Source organism: Prionailurus viverrinus, chromosome A2, assembly GCF_022837055.1.
Source record: "Prionailurus viverrinus isolate Anna chromosome A2, UM_Priviv_1.0, whole genome shotgun sequence".
Classification (NCBI taxonomy): Eukaryota; Metazoa; Chordata; class Mammalia; order Carnivora; family Felidae; genus Prionailurus; species Prionailurus viverrinus.
The window spans coordinates 51,070,720-51,090,785 of record NC_062562.1 but is presented as its reverse complement, the minus strand read 5'-3'; the positions used below and the strand labels follow the sequence as shown (position 1 = coordinate 51,090,785).

The window sequence follows — 20,066 nt, the reverse complement described above, 5'->3', positions numbered from 1 at the left end:
AGAATAAGTGGTTCAGGGAGACAGATCTTTTCAGAACATAAATCTGATTACATCCTGCCCCTGCTTCAAACCCCTAGTGTCTTCCTCAAAATCCTAACTGTGCCTGCAAAGCCCTAAATTATTAGGCTCCTCCTTTCTCAGCAGCCTCACCACAAGCCACTCTTCCCCATGTGCTTCTTGTTGTAGTCACTTACACCTTCTTCCAGACCTTTGACTAAGCCAGGCTTTCTCTCACCTCAGGACATCTGCAGGAGCTGCTCCTTCTGTTTGGATTGCTCTTTGCTTACAATCACTACCTGGGGAAAATCCTCCTGGGTGGGACCCCATCATATGCTATAGTGCTCACCACACAGATGACTACTACGCATTGTCTGCGAGCTCCAGAAAAGCAGAACTGGACCTGCCTTGTTCACCGATTTGATCCCCCCACCCAACACACAAGTACTGAATGAATGCTGTGCCACTTGACACCTGGAACAGCTCAGACGAAGAACAACCACTTGGGTCTCTAGCTCCTGCCACATCCCGGTGCAATATGGCGGACATGGGAATGAACGTGGAGTCCAGAGAGCTCTGACAGAAACTCACTCTGTGGCCTCATCTTTTCCTCTCTGGATCTTTACTTGCCCATCTATAAAATGGCAGGCCTGGGCTACAGCGGTGGTGTTCAAAGACTTTTTTTTTCAGCTACTAAGCCCTTTCCTCAAATGAAGTGTTAAGTACTCAGTACAATTATGTGAAGTAAAAGGGGGTGTCTGGTTGTAGTCCTGGGTGGGGCCTGCACCTCCCCGAGCCCTCTTGCTGCCAAAAGCAACTCCTGAGGTAACTGCAAGGAGTCCCTCTCTGCCAAACACCACTTAAAGATCACTGTTAGTCTCAGAGTCCTCTCAGGCAATCATTTGGTCCTTAGAAATACCCAGCATGGACCACAAATCTATACTTGTTACCATGGAAACCACCACTCTATATCACATGCATAGAAAGATGCTGTAGCCCCTGATATTGTTGATTTCTGGGATATCTGCCTGGCCCATGGGTTAAGGATGCTCCCTTCCTCTAGGACATAGCCCTTCCAGCCTTCTTGGGTTGACCCCCTGACCACCAGGTTTATAAACTGGGCCCCACTCCCCTCGCCTTACTTGACTGGCCAACGGGTGGACAATGACTCTAGGTAGGCCAAACAGGCTCTCTCACTGAGAGACTGGAATTGGGACCTGGAGACTTGATCTCCCAGTCAGGGTAAAACCATAGCATATAAATAATACCCATGGCCATATCTCCTAACCAAAACACAGGTCAAGAAAAGGGAGCCTACGGAGAGGAGAGGAGGAATCAAGCAGATTCAGGGAAAGCAGAGTTCTATTAACATCTGAGTACAGGATCCTGGGCTTCCTGAGGTCCCCAGCACACTGCCCTCAGGTTCCTGAGCTACTCTAGGTCACTGGCTTCCCTGCTTTGCTCTTATGAGCTCCATTAAGTTGTGATGCTTGCAACCAAATAAGGCTCAGGTTTATGAAATCACATCTCGGTAAAGGGCTTGACCCCGAGTGTTAACCTAGTCCCTGGTAAAGCAGAACCACAGGGCCACCGGGACGGGAGGCCCACCCACCCCAGGGCAGGGCTCATCGCCAGGGTAAAGGCTGAGAGTGAGGCTCACCTCTGCCAGGCTGGCATTCCGCCTCCGCAGGCAGAGGCAGGCAGCCATGGCCAAGGCCTGGGCGCAGTCCTCCAGCAGCCTCCCAGCTCTCTTCTCCAGGTACTTCTGGCAGATCTCCTTAGCCATCACCTTTTCCACGCCCGTCTTCCTGCAGCAGAGTGAGGTTGTGCTGCTTGGGATTTCACTGAGGAGTAAATCCTTCTGTGGGAAGAAGAGGATAAACACTCCAGTGTGAGTTGCAGGGATGTGGGATTCAACCCGCACATTCCCCACCATCCCCCGCGACACACCAGGGCTGCAAAACTTCACAGAAAACAGGATTTTAAGGGGCGCCTGGGTGGCTCAGTCAGTTAAGCAACTGACTTCGGCTCAGGTCATGATCTCACGGTTCGTGGGTTCAAGCCCCACATCGGGCTCTGTGCTGACAGCTCGGAGCCTGCTTCAGATTCCGTGTCTCCTTCTCTCTCGGCCCCTCCCCCACTTGTGCTCTGTCTCTCTCTCTCTCTCTCAAAAATAAATAAAATGTAAAAAAAAATTTTTAACAGGATTTTAAGAAATAAAAGCATACAAGGATCCAAGAAACAAGGAAAAAAGCCAGAACTGGAGAACTGATAAGTTCCCTATATGTACAAGGTGTTCCATAATACACTAGTACCACCCAGGGAGGGACTTAACATAGGCCTCAGTTGATTTACCAGGAAAATGGGGATAATAGGACTAACACAAAGATTAAAAGATATAATGCATCTAAGGCATGAAGTGTGACACTCGACACTGAATAAAGATTCAATAGTCTATTAGTGACCATGATAAATAGTAGCAATAGCTATGGTTTATATAGTACTACATGCTAAACACTTTATTTACATTCATAATTTAATCTTATTAACAATTACAGGCACATTTTTTTGATATAAAATACATATTTTAGGGTGTAGGATTCTGACTCATGTATATTTATTTATTTTTTAAAGTTCAAGAAGCATTATTATTTTTTAAAGTTTTATTTATTTAAGTAATTCGTACACCCAACATGGGGCTCAAACTCATGACCAAGAGTCACATCCTCTACTAAATGAGCCCCTAACACATATATATTTAATAGGAGATCTACTATATAAATATTGTGTATACTTACAATTTTATAAATTTTATATTTATATATTATAAGGTTTATAATATTTTATACTACTTAGCAGAAATCTAAACTATGCATATGACAAAAGTTATGCTATATATTTTTATATAAATATATAAACATAAATAGTATAAATTATGTTTCATAATATTTCATAAGTATATATTTACATATTTACAAATATGTAAATATGTTGCAAATATATTAAATACATTGATTAAATATATTAAATATAGTATAGGGAACTATGTAATATAATTATGTATATTTACTGATATAACATATAGCATATTGCATTCAGCATTATAGCATATTGTTATTGACATAACAATCTGTTGTACATTACACTAACATATGAAGCATTTACATTTATGTTTTATATTTGTGATATATTTATTTGTGTACATAGTAAAACATTTAATATAAATTTTTCACACATATTCTGTTATATATAATATATACTTTAATCAGTATGTTATATGTGTACATATTTGTAATTATATTTCATAGAATATGTAGTATTTTATGTAGTTACTCATGTAAATATATGCAAATATTTCAATGTACTTTATGTTGTATACAATGTTATATGCACTATAAATATTGTACAATATTTTATGCTATATAAAATGCAAAAAGTGATGGAGCTCCATGTCGTAAATAATATAAAATATGAATATATATTTAAATATAAATATAGGGATGCCTGGGTGGTTCAGTCTGTTAAGTGTCTGACTTCAGCTCAGGTCATGGTGTCATGGTTTGTGAATTCAAGCCCCACACTGAGCTCTCTGGTGTCAGCGTAGAGCCCGCTTCAGATCCTCTGTCTCCCTCTCTCTGCCCCTGCCCCACTTGTGCTCTCACTCTCTCTCTCTCTCTCTCAATAATAAATACATATTAAAATATATTTTTAAATTTTTTTTTCATGTTTATTTTTTCTTAGAGACAGAGCATGAGCAGGGGAGGGGCAGAGAGAGGGAGAGACACAGAATCTGAAGCAGGATGCAGGCTGTGAGCTGACAGCACAGAGCCTGACATGGGGCTCGTACTCAGAAACCATGAGATCATGACCTGAGTCAAAGTCCACTCAAATGACTGAGCCAACCAGGCGCCCCAAACTATATATACATATTTTAAGAAGTTGTCATGGTGTTTAAAGTTGATACATCAATAAACATCAGGAGGGTGTTATTTACAGATATGGAGGTTACCACCATCTGAAACAGTGTCAGAAACTGTTCAAAACGACTGCCCTGAAAGAATGATAGAGGCAGAAGCTCACCATTTGACTCCCCCCTCCCCCCGTGTAATCACGGATCTCATCTGGCAAGAGTCCTCAAGAGACGCTAAGAGCACGGGGGGGGGGGGGGGGGGGGGGGGGGGAGGTGATGGGGAAACTTAGCGAACTTAGTGGAGTCAGCAACTCCACCTGGACCCACTGATAAACCTCAGCACCAGAAGGAGAAGGATCCACTATGCGCATCGTGTTGTGATGCAGTGGAAAGCACCCAGCACCATCTAGGAAGCAGCACTGAGCGTGAATCTAACCAAGTCTCAGGATAAGAGGAATAGAGAAAAAAGAACACCACAACGACATAAAAATCCGGAACATGAGACAGTCTACGGTACAAATGACTCACTTTATGCAAAAATGCAATATGTGGAAAGAAAAAGTGGGGAAGGGTGCAGTTGGAGACTAGAAGAGTTTCAAGGGGCGTCTGGCTGACTCAGAAGAGCATGAACTCTTGATTTGGGGGTCATGAGTTTGAGCCCTGCATGGGATGTAGAGATTATCTAAATTAAAGAACTTTAAGAAAAAAAAGAAGGGTTTCAGGAAACATAATTGAAGGCAACATGTGGACCTTGTGTGTATCAGTTTCAAACAAACCAACTTTAAAAAGCAATTTTGGAGACAACTTGAGAAATTTAAATATGGAATGGGCATTAAATGATATTAAGGAATTAAGAAAACTGTATTTTATGGGTGGCATAATATAATACGTGGGCTATGCTTTCTTTCTTTCTTTTTTGAGAGAGGAGGGGGAGGAGCAGGTGGAGAGGGAGAGTGAATCTTAAGCAGGCTCCACCCACAGCGCGGAGCCTGACTCTGGGGCTAGATCTCATCCATGTCCAACCGTGAGATCTTGAGCTGAGCTGAAATCAACCAACTTAACCAACTGAGACACCCAGGTGCCCTTAGGCTATGCTTTAACACACACACACACACACACACACACACACACACACACACAAGCACACACACACACACACACATTTTTTGGGTTCAAAAGAAATAAGAAAAGCGTGATAATGATAACTGATGGGATGGATCCATGGAGATTCCTTATACTCTTCTCTTTACTTTTGTGCAGCTTCGAAATTCTCCATAACAAAAGGGGCTTTCAAGAAGTGGCCATGCCTGAGGCCAGAGAAGTGGGGGAGAGAGGCACGGTTGGGTTTTTGGAACCAAATATGCAGATTATCCCTTCAATTTCACTTGCCAAAGGTAACACCTGCTAGTGGTTTGGATTATATTATCCTAGACCTTCTGCTACAAAAGTCTATAGGTATAATTACTTTTGTTACATATTAGTTATATGTAATAATTATTATAGTGGCAAGCAACCACTTAAGAGTTATTAAAATAGCGGTAATCATAGTTAATAGTTAACTCATATAGTGCTTACTATATTTTATTTTTTTAATTTTTTTTTTCAACATTTATTTATTTTTGGGACAGAGAGAGACAGAGCATGAACGGGGGAGGGGCAGAGAGAGAGGGAGACACAGAATCGGAAACAGGCTCCAGGCTCTGAGCCATCAGCCCAGAGCCTGACGCGGGGCTCGAACTCACGGACCGCGAGATCATGACCTGGCTGAAGTCGGACGCTTAACCGACTGCGCCACCCAGGCGCCCCAGTGCTTACTATATTTTAGTCACTGGTATTTTTTTTAACTTTTTAATTTCTTTTAAATTTTTTTTGGGGGGGATAAAGAGAGAGAGAGGCAGAGAGAGAGAAAATATTAATCAGGCTCTACGCTCAGCACAGACCCTGTCACCAGGGCATGATCCCCCAACCTGAGCTGAAATCAAGAGTGGGACACTCAACTGATTGAGCCACCCAGGCGCCGCTCTAAGTCACTGTTTTTGGTACTGTTTTAGGTACATATTACTCAACCTTCACTAAAGCCCCTTAAGTAGGTACTATTATCTATCCCAGTTTGCAAATAAGAAAATGTAAGCTACAAGGTTTTTTTATTCATTCATCTACTTATTGCCAAAGATGGGATTAAACTATAAAGGTATTCTGAACTTGCTTTTTTCACTTGGAGATATTTTCCTGTCAGAACATATGTGTCTTTCTCATTATTTAAAAAAAGGTTTTTTTTCATGTATTTATTTTTGAGAGACAGAGAGAGCACAAGTGGGGAGGGGCAGAGAGAGAAGGAGACAGAATCCAAAGCAGGCTCCAGGTTCTGAGTTGTCAACACAGAGCCCGACTCGGGGCTCAAACTCACAAACAGAGATCATGACCTGAGCCGAAGTTGGACGCTTAACTGACTGAGCCAACCAGGCACCCCTCTCATTATTTTTTTTTATAAGATGTTTATGTTAGCTTTATTTGGAAGTGCCAAAACCTAGAAGTGGCCCAAATGTCCAACAACTGGTGTTAAACAAATGGTCATATATCCATACATTGGAATATTCCTCAGCAAGAAAAGGAAGGAACGACTAGTATACAAAATAGCGTGGATGAATCTCAAAAGCACCACACTAAGTGGAAGAAGCCAGAAACAAACAGGTACACACTCTATGATTCCATTTATCTGATATTCCAAAAAAGAACTATGCGGTCAGAAATTAGATCAGTAGTTAGTTGCCAGGGGCTGGAAGTGGGGAGAAGGCATTGACTGTAAAACTGCACAGGGGAATTTTCTGGAATGATGGAAATACTCCATATCTTGATTGTGGTGGTGTTGGTTACATAAATGTCTACATTTTCTAAGACGTACACCATTCTATACGCCTCACAAGTGTGAATTATACCTCAACAGAAATGAATGCACATGTCCACAGTGAGACCCACACACAACAGTACCTAGCAGCTGTATGTGTAACGATCAAAAACTGGAAACACCCCACATGTCCATCAACAGGTGATGGGACAAACAGTGGCACATGTCTGCAAAGGAACATTACTCAGCAAAAAGAAACGAACCACTGACACAAAGAACATGGATGTATCTCAGAATAGCCATGCTGAGTGGAAAAATCCAGACAACAAGAGTACTCTCTCTCTGATTTATTTTGTATGAAAGTCCAGAAAATGGAGCCTTGTACAGTGACAAAAAGCAGATCAATGGCTGTGGGGGATGGCAGGGGCTGGGAGGGATGGGCAGGGAGGATTACAAAGGGGAAGAGGTAACTTCTGAGGTAGTAGGCACAGTCATGAGCTTGGCTTGGTGATGATTTTGCAGATATATACATATGTCAAAATTTATCACATTATACACTTTGTCCTCATTACTTATAAATATTTATAAACTTATGTTCATGAACTTATTTATGAATAACTTCATGGAATTTCCACAGTGTGTGATTATACTGTCATTTCTTTAACCACCTCCCAGTTGACACATATTTCACTTGTTTGCAGCTCTTTACTAACATAAATAATGCTACAATCAACGTTCTTGTCCATCTGTCTTTCCTCCCTTGTATGTGTGTGTCCCTATGTACAAGTGAAATTGCTGCATCAGAAGGCACGCCCATTTTAAATTTTGATGGAAACCACCTAATGACCTCCGAAAACACTGTGGCCAGAAACACTCCCCCGAGGGTGAAGGAAAGGCCAGCTTCCTCCTACCGTGGACCACACTAGGTGTTACCAGCTTTCATCTCTGACCCAAATCTTAAATACATGTGCAATCTTAATTTTTTTTAATTAAGATTTTTAAAAAATTATACCCTCCACATTTTTATAAAGTAAACTCTATGCCCAACATAGAGCTTGAACTCATGACCCCAATATCAAGAGTCTCATGCTGTACTGAGCAAGCCAGCAGGCGTCCCTTCCTCCACATTTTTAGAAACCATTAACAAAAAATGCCTTCCAGAAAATTTTACATAAATGTCTCAACAAGCTCCTTCTCCTGTGACATTCATCCAGGGAGACCCAGAGGACTGCTAGGGAATTCACTTCACGAAAACTGTCAGAATAGCCAAAGTATGGAAATAGTCCAAATGTCCATTGATGGGTGAATGGATAAAGAAGATGTGGTACATATATATGCAATGGAGTATTACCCGGCTATCAAAAAGAATGAACTCTTGCCGTTTGCGACTACGTGGATGGAACTGGGGGGGGGGGGGTATTATGCTAAGCAAAATTAGTCAGAGAAAGACAAATATCATATGACTTCACTCATATGAGGAATTTAAGATATAAAACAGATGAACATAAGGGAAGGGAAGCAAAAATAGTATAAAAACAAGGAGGGGGACAAAACATAAGAGACTCTTAAATACACAGAACAAACTGAGGGCTGCTGGAGGGGCTGTGGGAGGGGGGATGGGCTAAATGGGTAAGGGGCATTAAGGAAGACACTTGTTGGGGTGAGCAATGGTTGTTTTACATAGGGGATGAATCACTGGTATCTACTCCTGAAATCATTATTGCCCCATATGCTAACTAACTTGGATGTAAATTAAAAAGTAAAAAGATAAATAAAATGCAGAAAGAAAAAAAGAAAAGAAAGAAAGAAAGGAAAAGAAAAGAAAAGAAAAGAAAGGAAAAGAAAAGAAAAGAAAAGAAAAGAAAAGAAAAGAAAACTGTCAGAATAGGAGAAACCACCTCAAATTGCCCCACATCAAATCTGAAACCTACCTCTGTGCAGTATCTGGGGCTCGGTGGCCCAAAAGTGGCAGAGCTTGGGGGATCAGCAAAGGGAGAAGTCATGGCTTCCTGTGTGTAGGAAGGCCTTCAGCCCCCCACCCCAGGGCCCAGGGGATGCTTTTGGGGCCCAGCCACAAAAAACCAACTGCTCTCATGGCTTCACCATCAAGTCAGGAAAGGTGCTCCCCTCTCAAACTAATGAAAAGGATTTGGAACTCTGCAGAAAACATGGGTTCAAATCCCAGTTCTACCACAGATCTCACTGGGGGGCATGAGACAAATCTCTTCACCTTGGCCTTAGTTTTCTCATCAGAAAAATGGGGATGATAATAATCGTGAATTCATATGGTTGCACTGTCATGAAAATTAAACAGTCAGCCAAGTGTCGGGGTTAAGAACTCAGGATCTGTGGTCCAGAAAGACCTGACGTGGAAGTCCAGCTCTGACACTTAGTAAAGCTGAGATCTCAGGCAAACCTCAGAGCCTGCTTTTCTCAAGTGTGGGTGAATGCAATGACCCTAGCAATCTCGTGGCGGTTTTGAGATGACTTAGAAAGATAATATATGTAAGGTGCCAAACAGAGTCTGGCTGTGCTGTTATATTTTTGAAATTACACTGTATGTATATACACAGGAATGCTAATTCTTTGAACCCTCAAAATGGAAATTATTGTTTTTATTATATAAACCCATTTAAGAGGGCTGAAATTCACTTTTACCAACTTGAAAACAAATTCTATTTGATTGCTGGATGTGTGGAGAGAAGAAATGGGTTTCCCCTAAACATTCTGAGTTCTCTTATCACAAAAAATAAATTCTTGGCTGGCTGGTAAGTAGGAGAGAAGTTAAGGTTACTTTGCAGATCAAACCCTAGACTGAGGCCTCATAACCAGCTGTAAAATGGGTACAGTAGAGGTCTCTGCCCTCCGGATCCCTCCCCTGCTAGCTGTGAGCCAGAAGTGACTGGTTCCCTTACCAGGTAAACTGGGCTTCGGTCATTATCCATTGCAGGGATGCCGGTGAGGACCTCAGCTAACACCTGGAGAGAACATGCAGTTAGCATGGTTCAGACACTCATGTAGAAGTTCAGACAGCAGATTCTCACCAAGAGAGACGATTCTTCTCAGAAACAAAAGCTGAGCTCCAGGCCTGGCTCTGCCATTTGCCAGGACAGACACTTGCCCCAAATCTGGAACATCAGAGTATCACTAAACACCTCCTCCAACTAAACACAACACCCAGCTGCTAGTAGAAGGTTTGAATAAATAGCAAGTCAGGAATGATGGAAAGCAAATATGTGTGTATTACCATGAGTTTTGTATGCATATGTATATCCACATAAATATATAATATGTATATTTATATATGCACACTATATATATATAAATATGTGTATACACATACTTATACTCACATATCTATCTATATACATATATGTACACATACTATTTTTAAGTCTATTTTTTAAGTTTATTTATTTATTTTGAGAGAGAAAAAGAGAGCAAGCATGAGTGGGGGAAGGGCAGAGAGAGACTCTTAAGCAGGCTCCATGGTGTCAGCGCTGAGCCTGACACAGGGCTCGATCTCATGAACTGTGAGATCATGACCTAAGCCGAAATCAAAAGTCTGATGCTTAACCTACTGAACCACCCAGGGGCCCACACACTATATTTTAAAGATCATTTCACTAAAAAACCCATCCGAAGTGGTAAGTAGGCATTGCTACATCAGTCTCAGGAAAAGGAGGAGTCTGGGTATATATGTCTATTCTACACAGCACGTCTCAGCAGTATCTGTAGCATGTTTCTTCCTTGGCCTTTATTAACATTATTTGTTCATTAATTCACCCACGCACAGAAGGAGCACACCCCTGCACCAGTATAAGACACCACAGCTTTGACAAACCATGATATGTGTCTTATTATAGGGAACACCTGCTTTGAAGAGAAATTCTCAGCAGACATAAGAGCATAGTGGTTAAGGGGTGTATGATCAGACAGGACTGCCTGGATTTAAATTCTGACTCTCTTCCTTTTTTTTTTAAGTTTATTTATTTTGAGAAAGAGAGAGTGTGCATGCACAAGCTGGGGAGGAGCAGAGAGAAAGGGAGAGAGAGAGAGAATCCCAAGCAGGCTCTGTGCTGTCAGCACAGAGCCCAATGCAGGGCTCAAACTTACAAGCCAAGAGATCACGATCTGAGCCAAAGTTGTACACTTAACCAACTGAGCCACCCAGGTGCCCCTGACTCTCTTCCTTAATCACTTAGGTGATCTTCAGGCAAGTGCCTAAAATCTGAGCTGGCATCCTATCCCCAGAGGACAGACCTGCAGGATTAATTACAGACTGGCAGGGGCCAGGAGGGGGCAGCAGAGGGCACCCCGTAGCAAGTGGATGGGAGCAAATTGAAATGGGATTCCCAACCAGCTCCTGCCAGGAAGAGAGGGAAGGACAAGGGGAAATGAATAAATAGACATTCCCTCTGCCCCTAGTACAGACAGGCTCTGTGCTGAACCTTTTATGGAGATCATTCAGTGTTCACCAAACAAACAGACAGACAAACAAAAACACTGAGAAATGCAGTGTTCCTAACAGGAGGAACCAGAGTTCAAAATCATAGTGTCAGTGGCAAGGCACAGAAAAAGAGTGAAGGGAGCCAGTGGGCACTGAATGAATGAATGCATGAATGAATGAAAAAAAAATTGTTACATCAAGAGCTGAGTTAAAAATTCAAGGGTAGGGGTGCCTGGGTGGCTGGTCAGTTAAGAATCCGACTTTGGCTCAGGTCATGATCTCTCTGTTCATGGGTTAGGGCCCCACATAGGGCTCTGTGCTGACAGCTCAGAGCCTGGAGCCTGCTTCAGATTCTGCGTCTCCCTCTCTCTGCCCCTCTCCAGCTCGAGCACATGCTCTCTCTCAAAAGTAAATAAACATTAAAAAAATTTTTTTTATTTCAAGGATAAACAGAAATCAAGAGTGAGCGTATAAGGGTAGGAATAATAACTACCACTACAATAATAATAATCTTGACATGTGCAGGGTATCGCGCTAACTAGTTTCTATATATTATTAGTCTCCATACCTATCATTATTCCATTTTACAGAGGACAAAACAGGCCCAGAGTTACAAGTGACCTAGCCGAGGTCACAAAGCTGAAAATAACTAAGCTGGGACTCAAACCTCTGCCCTTAAGCTCTGCACTGTATTGCCCGGTAGCCTCAGGGTTTAGTCCTGCTGGTTCTTAAGATGAGCAGGAGCCTGGCCTAGCCCCACTAAGCATCACTGAGCCACTGACCCCTGATGGGGTCAAGGAAACCAGAAGAGCCAATAGGAGACAGAAGGAAGCAGAATCTGACATTTGGAGGTCAGGCTAAGAGCAGAAGGTGGCTTGGGGAAGGCACTAGTGCAAGAGGTGGACAGATAAGAGACTGGGGTCAGAGAGAGGAAGCTCAAAGTTCGAGGCTAGAGAGGAAGAGAGAGGGCAAGGTCTGAGAGGCAAGTGTTTGCTCTTGGCAAAGGTCAATCAGAGACTGTCACTTTTTTTTTTCTCAGCCAGCATTTCCCAGATGGGGCTCCATGGGACACTGGTGCTGAAAGATACCGAGGAAACAAGGTTCCACGGTCAAATAAATTTGGGAAATGCTGTATACCACTTGCCCAGCTGTGGTGAATTCCCAATTAAATTAAAGGCTCATAACTGATGAATGGATAAAGAAATTGTGGTTTATATACACAATGGAATACTACGTGGCAATGAGAAAGAATGAAATATGGCCTTTTGTAGCAACGTGGATGGAACTGGAGAGTGTGAGGCTAAGTGAAATAAGCCATACAGAGAAAGACAGATACCATATGGTTTCACTCTTATGTGGATCCTAAGAAACTTAACAGAAACCCATGGGGGAAGGGAAGGAAAAAAAAAAAAGAGGTTAGAGTGGGAGAGAGCCAAAACATAAGAGACTGTTAAAAACTGAGAACAAACTGAGGGTTGATGGGGGTTGGGAGGGAGGGGAGGGTGGGTGATGGGTATTGAGGAAGGCACCTTTTGGGATGAGCACTGGGTGTTGTATGGAAACCAATTTGACAATAAATTTCATATATTAAAAAAAAATAAAAATAAAAAAATAAAGGCTCATAACCATATTGAAGTCTCTGATTAATTTTGTGATAAAGAAATGTGCTGGACTTTACTTAACCCAGCATTTCTCATATCTATTTGGCCATAAAAGCCTTAAAACACATCCAACCTACAGAGATGCAAGGATGTTCCACAGAAATACTTTGGAGGCTGTTATAGTCAGACCATGAGCTCCTGGGGGAAGGACTATGTTTTAGTTACATTTATATTCAGAGTGCCCAGCACACAGTGATGATAGGACAGGACGGTGGCAGTGGTGAGGAGGGAGGGTAGAAGCAGAGGTGGATACTAAATCGGTGGGTGGCTGTTGAACGGATGGATACTGGATGACTAAGTGAACAGATAGTTGGACAGATGGATGGAGAAAGATGAACAGACAACTGGTTGGACCGTTAGATGGCTGACTGGCTGGGAATCAGGGCACTAGAAGCTGGACACTCATGAGTAGCTGTACTTTGAGGGTCGGCAAACTTTCTGTAACAGGCTAGACAGTAAATACGTTAGGCTTTGTGGGCCACAAACTAAGTCTCTCTCACTTATTATTATTGTTATTAAATCTTTTATAAAGGTAAAAGCTTTTCTTAGTTATAGGTGGTACAAAATATGCCCTGGGCCAGTTTTGGCCTGGGGGCCATAGTTTGCCAACCCCTACTGTACTTTGATGGAATATATCTATGGGCTACTATTATATCTTATGCTTACAAAGGAGCTGTGGGGAGAACAAATAGGTACAGGCCAAAGTCCAAGCACAGAAGGAAGCTCTTACTATTCCACAGCTGAAGATGTCCACTCGCTTTGTGAGCTGTCCCACCCTGATGAAATCCTCTGGCAGATATGCAGCAGAGGCCTGGAAAAGGTGAGTCTTCATCATGGTATATCTTGACCTTTTGTTGTCAGGACACAGGTGAGCCATTGGGTGAGCCAGCTTGGAGGTGAAGTTTTGGTCTAGCAAAACATTGGAGCTGTGGAAAAGAAAGCAGACAGAACTTTCTCAGTTTGAGCTGGAAAGAAGAGGTTGCCAAGGAGACCCTTTTGGAAAACAACTTTGCAGTAAGCAGCATTGGCCCCTACAAGTTAAGGGTCACTTAAGACCCTCAATCTGGGCGTGCCTGGGTGGCTCAGTTGGTTAAGCATCCAACTCTTGATTTCAGCTCAGGTCATGATCTCATGGTTCGTGAGTTTGAGCCCCGTGTTGGGCTCTGCGCTGACAGTGCGGAGCCTGCTTTCGATTCCCTCTCTCTCTCTCTCTCTCTCTCTCTCTCTTTCACACACACACACACACACACACACACACACACACTAAATAAATAAATAAATAAATAAATAAACTAAAAAAAAAAAAAAAAAAAAGAAAAAGACCCTCAATCTGGATTTTCTGAGCCAGTCCTGATAAGGGCAGGGAGTGGGAACGCACTCCCACCAGGAAATGAAGACAGAGCTAAGATTAGTTGTGCTGCCCCAGGCATGCCATTGGTGTAGCCAAAGAGGTGTGGCCTTCCTGACCCCCACAGATGTCAAACCCTCATCAACCTCAGTTTGCCAAGCCGATAGCCTATGAGGGCTTGGTCCCTTCCAAAATTGTTCCGACCCCAAGTTCTGGCCCAACTGACTCAAGTCTGAAGGCCACCGTCCTTTGTGACTAGTCCTGCCCAGATCATGGGGAATAGGGGAAGCAATAAGAAACATTCTTGAGCCTAGTCATCTAATCTGTGGAAGTAAACATTCTCAGAAAGTACTTCAAAGGAAAAAACAAACAACAAACAGGAAAACAACTAAGTTACATGTGTGAAAATTATCAAATTAACCCTAAATAGTTGTTTACAAAAGAGACATCAATTCTAATATCCACTATTAGAAGTGGTTAAGTAAATTATGGGTAAATCCTTCAACAGAAAACTAAAAAGTCACTAAAAATGGTGAAATGCAGGGGCGCCTGGGTGGCTCAGTTGGTTAAGTGTCCAATTCCATTTCGGTTCAGGTCATGATCTCACAGTCTATGGGTTCAAGTCCCACGTTGGGTTCTGTGCTGACAGCTCAGAGCCTGGAGCCTGCTTCGGATTCTGTGTCTCCCTCTCTCTCTGCCCCTCCTCCACTCACACTCTGTCTCTCTGTCTCTCAAAAATAAACATTAAAAATTAAAAAAAAAAAAAGGATGACAAGCAATAAAGGGAAATATCTGCCTTGTTTAAATAAAGGAGGAAAAAAGAAAATGTGAACTGGTAACCAAGTAACAGTACTCCCTTAAGGCTAAGACTTCTGTGAGGGCAAGGGCTGAAGAAATGGAGGCCAGGTGTGAGTCAGGGTGCCAGAGCCAGAATGACCTCTCACCCTTTCATTTCCTTTCTCGCTATTACAATTGTTTATGCAATCAAACAAAAATCAGGGACAAAAAAAGAGGACAGGGATCCCACTTGTCAAACACAGAACTTTGAGGAAGCATGAGTTCTATGGTTTTGAGGTCAGTTTTGCCAGATTTTCCGGTGTCTTCTGGAATCTCTCCCATGCTTCCAGTCCCCAGACTGGTCTCTCGTGTTCTTGGGAGCATGAGATACTGGGTTGCACACCTACCCTTCAGGAAGATTCCCTGACACGAGTTGCTCTTGCCAACAGATACACAAGCAGGGGACAGTTCTCCAAGAAGACCCTGAGTGAAAAGCTCAAAATCCCAGGGGGCTCTACCCAAAGCTCAAGGATCAGGTTCAGACCAGCTACTGGGTTGGAAGTAAAATACATCGGCATGTGAGGTGCTCACTGGGAAAACACCAGCTCAAAAAGACGGGGTGACAGACGGGTAGTTCGTGAGGACAGCAGATGCTGATTTTTGAGACAGTAACAAAGAAAGACAGAAGAGACCCAAGGGAGGTGAGATGGGGAGAGAGAGCCACGGAGAAAAGAGGTGGGGGGGAGAGGAAGGGACACAAGAACGTGTGCTGTCTTGTCCCCGCAGTACAGGTGGTCAGCAGGGTGCGGCCCACCTCTCTCACCTCTTGATATTACCGTGGATGATCTCCAGGCTGTGTAGGTGCTCCACAGCATGAAGCAGCCCAGAGCAGATGCTGGCACGCTGGGGCCAGAGGAGGGGGTCCGAGCCACCCTAAGTAAAGGAAAAAAGAGGAGAGTCACACCTGTGTCTTTTTATTTTTTATATACATTTATTTATTTTTGAAAGACAGAGCACTAGTCAGGGAGGGATAGAGAGAGAGAAAGACACAGAATCCGAAGCAGGCTCCAGGCTCTGAGCTGTCAGCACAGAGCCCGACACGGGGCTCGAACTCGCAAACTGTGAGACCGTGACCTGAGCCAAAGTCAGATGCTTAACTGACTGAGCCACCCAGGCGCCCCTATGCCTGTTACTTTTTAAAGTCCCAATGAGCTCCTGTCTCTCCTCCAGACCTTCACTTCCTCTGCAACAGGGTTTGGCCAGCATGGAATACTGGCAGGGTACCAGCTTTAACATGAGAAGATCCAGATGTAAATCCCAGCTCAGACACGCATTAGCTGTGTGACTTTGGAAAAGACACTCAACATCTCTGAGCCTCGGTTTCTTCAGTTATAAAATGGAAATGTTATTAAATGTTAAACCCCTATGCTTTGGGATTGCTCTAAGGATTCAAAGGAGGATATGGTGTAGGAATATATGGTATGCCCCTAGCATAGTGTCTGCCACACAGTGGGTGCTCAATAAACTACAGCTATTTTTATCATGACTATAGAGTGGTAAACTCTGGAATTTTCCTCTAGGAGGGGATGGCTGGGAGAGGAGCTAGGGAACTTGTGTTAGCTCACCAAGCATATGGGCCATACACCAACTTTATGTGTATTTGGGGAGACCTCACAAGGGCTGATGGGGATTGTGGGGTGAGCTAAAGCCCCCACCATCCCCAGGCACTGCCACAGTTGTTCTAAGACTGGAAGTTCAGGCTAAGTCACTACTTATTTTTCAAGTCTCGTCTTGGGTCCCACATCCTGTAAGAACTGGCCTTGCTAACAGGTTTCTCCTCAAAACCTCTGAAGTTTAGAGCCACATGAACCCTGTTTAAATTCCAGCTCTGACACTTGTCAGCTTTGTTCCTCTGGGCAAGACACTTTGCCTCTCTATGCCAGAGACTCCTCTTTTCAATTTCTTCAAGGTTTATTTGTTTTTGACAGAGAGAGAGAGAGAGAGAGAGAGAGAGAAGGGGGTTGCTGAGAGAGAGAGGACAGAAGATCCAAAGCAAGCTCTGTGCTGTAGCAACAAGCCCAATGCAGGGCTTGAACTCACAAACCATGAGATCACAAACTGAGCTGAAGTCAGACACTCAGCTGACTGAGCCACCCAGGAGCCCCAAAGACTCCTCTTTTAGAAAATGGGAGGGGCGCCTGGGTGGCGCAGTCGGTTAAGCGTCCGACTTCAGCCAGGTCACGATCTCGCGGTCCGTGAGTTCGAGCCCCGCGTCGGGCTCTGGGCTGATGGCTCAGAGCCTGGAGCCTGTTTCCGATTCTGTGACTCCCTCTCTCTCTGCCCCTCCCCCGTTCATGCTCTGTCTCTCTCTGTCCCAAAAATAAATAAATGTTGAAAAAAAAAAATTTAGAAAATGGGAGATACCTCTTGGGTTGTGGCAAGGCCTGAAGGAGAAGCCTTTATCATGGTGTCTTGAACACAGCAAGAGCACAATAAAGCTAATGATCATTATTATATCACAAATAATTGCTTTGTCTGGTCTCTGTTAAGGAAAGCAGTAATCTCCTGTGGAATAAAATTTCCCCCTATTTGAAGATTTGACGGGAAGGAGGTTTGTTTGTTGTTAAAACTGTAATTTTAGTAGGTATGATGCTCACATAATATGTGAAAGGCACAAAGGGTATGTAGTAAAAGTTTCTCCCCCTGTCCCATGCCCCAGCTACCTAGCTCACTTCCTCAGAGGTAGCCAAGACACCAGTTTTTTTGTATCTTTCCAGAGATAATCCATAAATATGGAAGCAAATATATAATAGAATGGTATTCTCTGAAATCTTGCCATTTGCAACTATGTGGATGGAACTGGAGGGTATTATGCTAAGTGAAATGAGTCAGTCAGAGAAAGACAGAAATCATATGACTTCACTCATATGAGGACTTTAAGAGACAAAACAGATGAACATAAGGGAAGGGAAACAAAAATAATATAAAAACAGGGAGGGGGACAAAACAGACTAAAAAATATGAAGAACAAACTGAGGGTTGCTGGAGGGGTTGTGGGAAGGGGGATGGGCTAAATGGATAAGGGACATTAAGGAATCAACTCCTGAAATCATTGTTTCACTATATGCTAACTAACTTGGATGTAAATGTTAAAAAATAAAAAAAATAAAAAAAAAAGAACACAGTGCTATACCTGAGATGCTACTGTAAGTTGCATAGGTGTGCTGTTGGCTAATACTGTTGATTTTTGCATTTTTATTAATAAGCAAAGTGGCTAAATTTTTATTTTCTCATATAAATTAATATTTTCTTATTTAATCTTATATAGTTTTCTAAAATTTTTTTAATAATCTTGGAAGCTTTCAAAAAAAACAGAATAGCATTCTCAGCAAATAAAAATCTGCTTCCTCTTCTCCCATACTCTGTATCTCTTAATTATTTTTCTTGTCCTATTGCATTGACTAGCACCCCCAGAACAATGTTAAATAAAATGAGTGCTATGGGATACCTTTGTCTTGCTCTTGACTTAAATGAAATGCCTCTTGTCAAATAATTTGTATAGGCTTTTATCTGAAGATGTTTAGCCAGATCTTATCTACCCCAACCTAAATTCTCTCTGGATGGCCCCTCTCGCATCTGGAAGTCCTTAAACCTTGAGTCCCTACCTAGATGCTACCTGGTCCTGTTCTCTGACCATGATCCAGCCCCTTACCTGACCCTGGAGTCTGTCCTGTAAAGAACCATTTGCCATATATGGGTAGATCAAGCTGTAAAACTGATTTCCGGTGCAGAAGCCCAGCAAAGGTAAGACGTTGGGGTGGCAGCATCTGAAATCAGGAATTAGTGCAGAGATGAGGAGTCAGACAGAAAGAATAACCAAAGACTGCTCCACTTCCTCACCTCCCACCCCTCTTCTGCCCCCTCTACCCCTCAGAGGCTACCAGTGGCTTTCCAGGTACCAAATGCTGTGACCCCTGAGGGTTGAGCATCAGGGTAGAGAGATGAAAACTGCCTGCCTTCAACAAGCTTGAAGTCAAGGAGCTCAAGCTTATCCTGCCTCACTGCTTGGTAGCACATAACATCTTAACCACCCCATCTTCTGGAAACAGAGGCTGAGAGGTTAAGGAACTGGCTCATAGTCACAACCAGCAAGCAGTGAAGCCAGGATCAGACCGCAGGTCTGTTTGACTCCCAGGACTGGATTCTTCCTGAAATCCTCTTCTGCTGGGTTCTGAGTCACTATTCCCTCCTGACCCTCTTCCTACCTCTCTGACTGTTCTTTCATGGCCTTTTTCCCTAAGACCCTTCTCCTTTGCCTTCCTCTGAAGTGTAAGTATCCCCAGCTCATCATCTTGTTTGATAAGCTGTGTCTCCAGGGATCTCCCACCTGTATCAGGAATGTCCCAACGTCTCTCATTTCAGCCCGTCCCTAAGGTCCAGACCTGAATGTCTAATTGCATTCCGATGCTGTAGATTAGCAGTCTAGACTCAACAAGTCCCAAACCTGCTTCCATGCCCACAGTTATTATCTCAGCAAAGGGCACCACTATCCATCCAGTTTCGTGGAAACCCTCCTACCTCCCTATCTAATTAGTCAGCATTCACCATCATAAATAGCTTTCCAACTGTCCCCTTCATTCCTCCCTCCTCTGCCTTGAGTTAGGCCCTGATGGATACTCCACAGGACTATTGTAATGGCCTCCTATCCAATCCCTCTGCCCTCCCCCACTTCCCCAGGCCATGCTACTGCACGTTTCACACTAATGAGAGTCATTTACACTCAGTCCCTTCCAGACCCTAAACTTCCCCAAGGCAGGGGCTGTGTATTCTCCACAACTGTACTCTCTAGAGCCAAAAAAGGGCCTTGACAACTCAACATTTGCCCACTCAGTGAAGGAGTATCTGCCAACTCAAGAAAGGCACTTTGCCAAAATGGGAAGGGGAATTATACTTTCATCTTTTATTAAATGTTTTTATTTATTTATTAAATATTTTATATTTATTAAATGTGTTTATTCACACACATATATGAGTACAGAAAAGATTAAAGAAAATATATCAAAATGCGAACACAGTAG

The 20,066-nt window shown here is 43.1% G+C and overlaps 1 protein-coding gene across 2 annotated transcripts in view; it reads right to left on the bottom strand.

Moving 5' to 3' along the window:
• The window catches only part of IRAK2 (interleukin 1 receptor associated kinase 2), a 61,985-nt gene that overhangs the window by 3,934 nt on the left and 37,985 nt on the right, over positions 1-20,066 (bottom strand). Inside the window, exons 7-11 of one of the 2 annotated variants that reach the window (XM_047850736.1) lie at positions 18,701-18,815; positions 15,812-15,921; positions 13,594-13,789; positions 9,668-9,730; positions 1,658-1,858 (exon numbers count right to left, since the gene is read on the bottom strand). In XM_047850736.1, coding sequence (XP_047706692.1) covers positions 1,658-1,858; positions 9,668-9,730; positions 13,594-13,789; positions 15,812-15,921; positions 18,701-18,815 — 685 coding nt within the window. The remainder of the gene's footprint in view (positions 1-1,657; positions 1,859-9,667; positions 9,731-13,593; positions 13,790-15,811; positions 15,922-18,700; positions 18,816-20,066) is intronic. The other variant, XM_047850737.1, reaches the window with a different exon arrangement.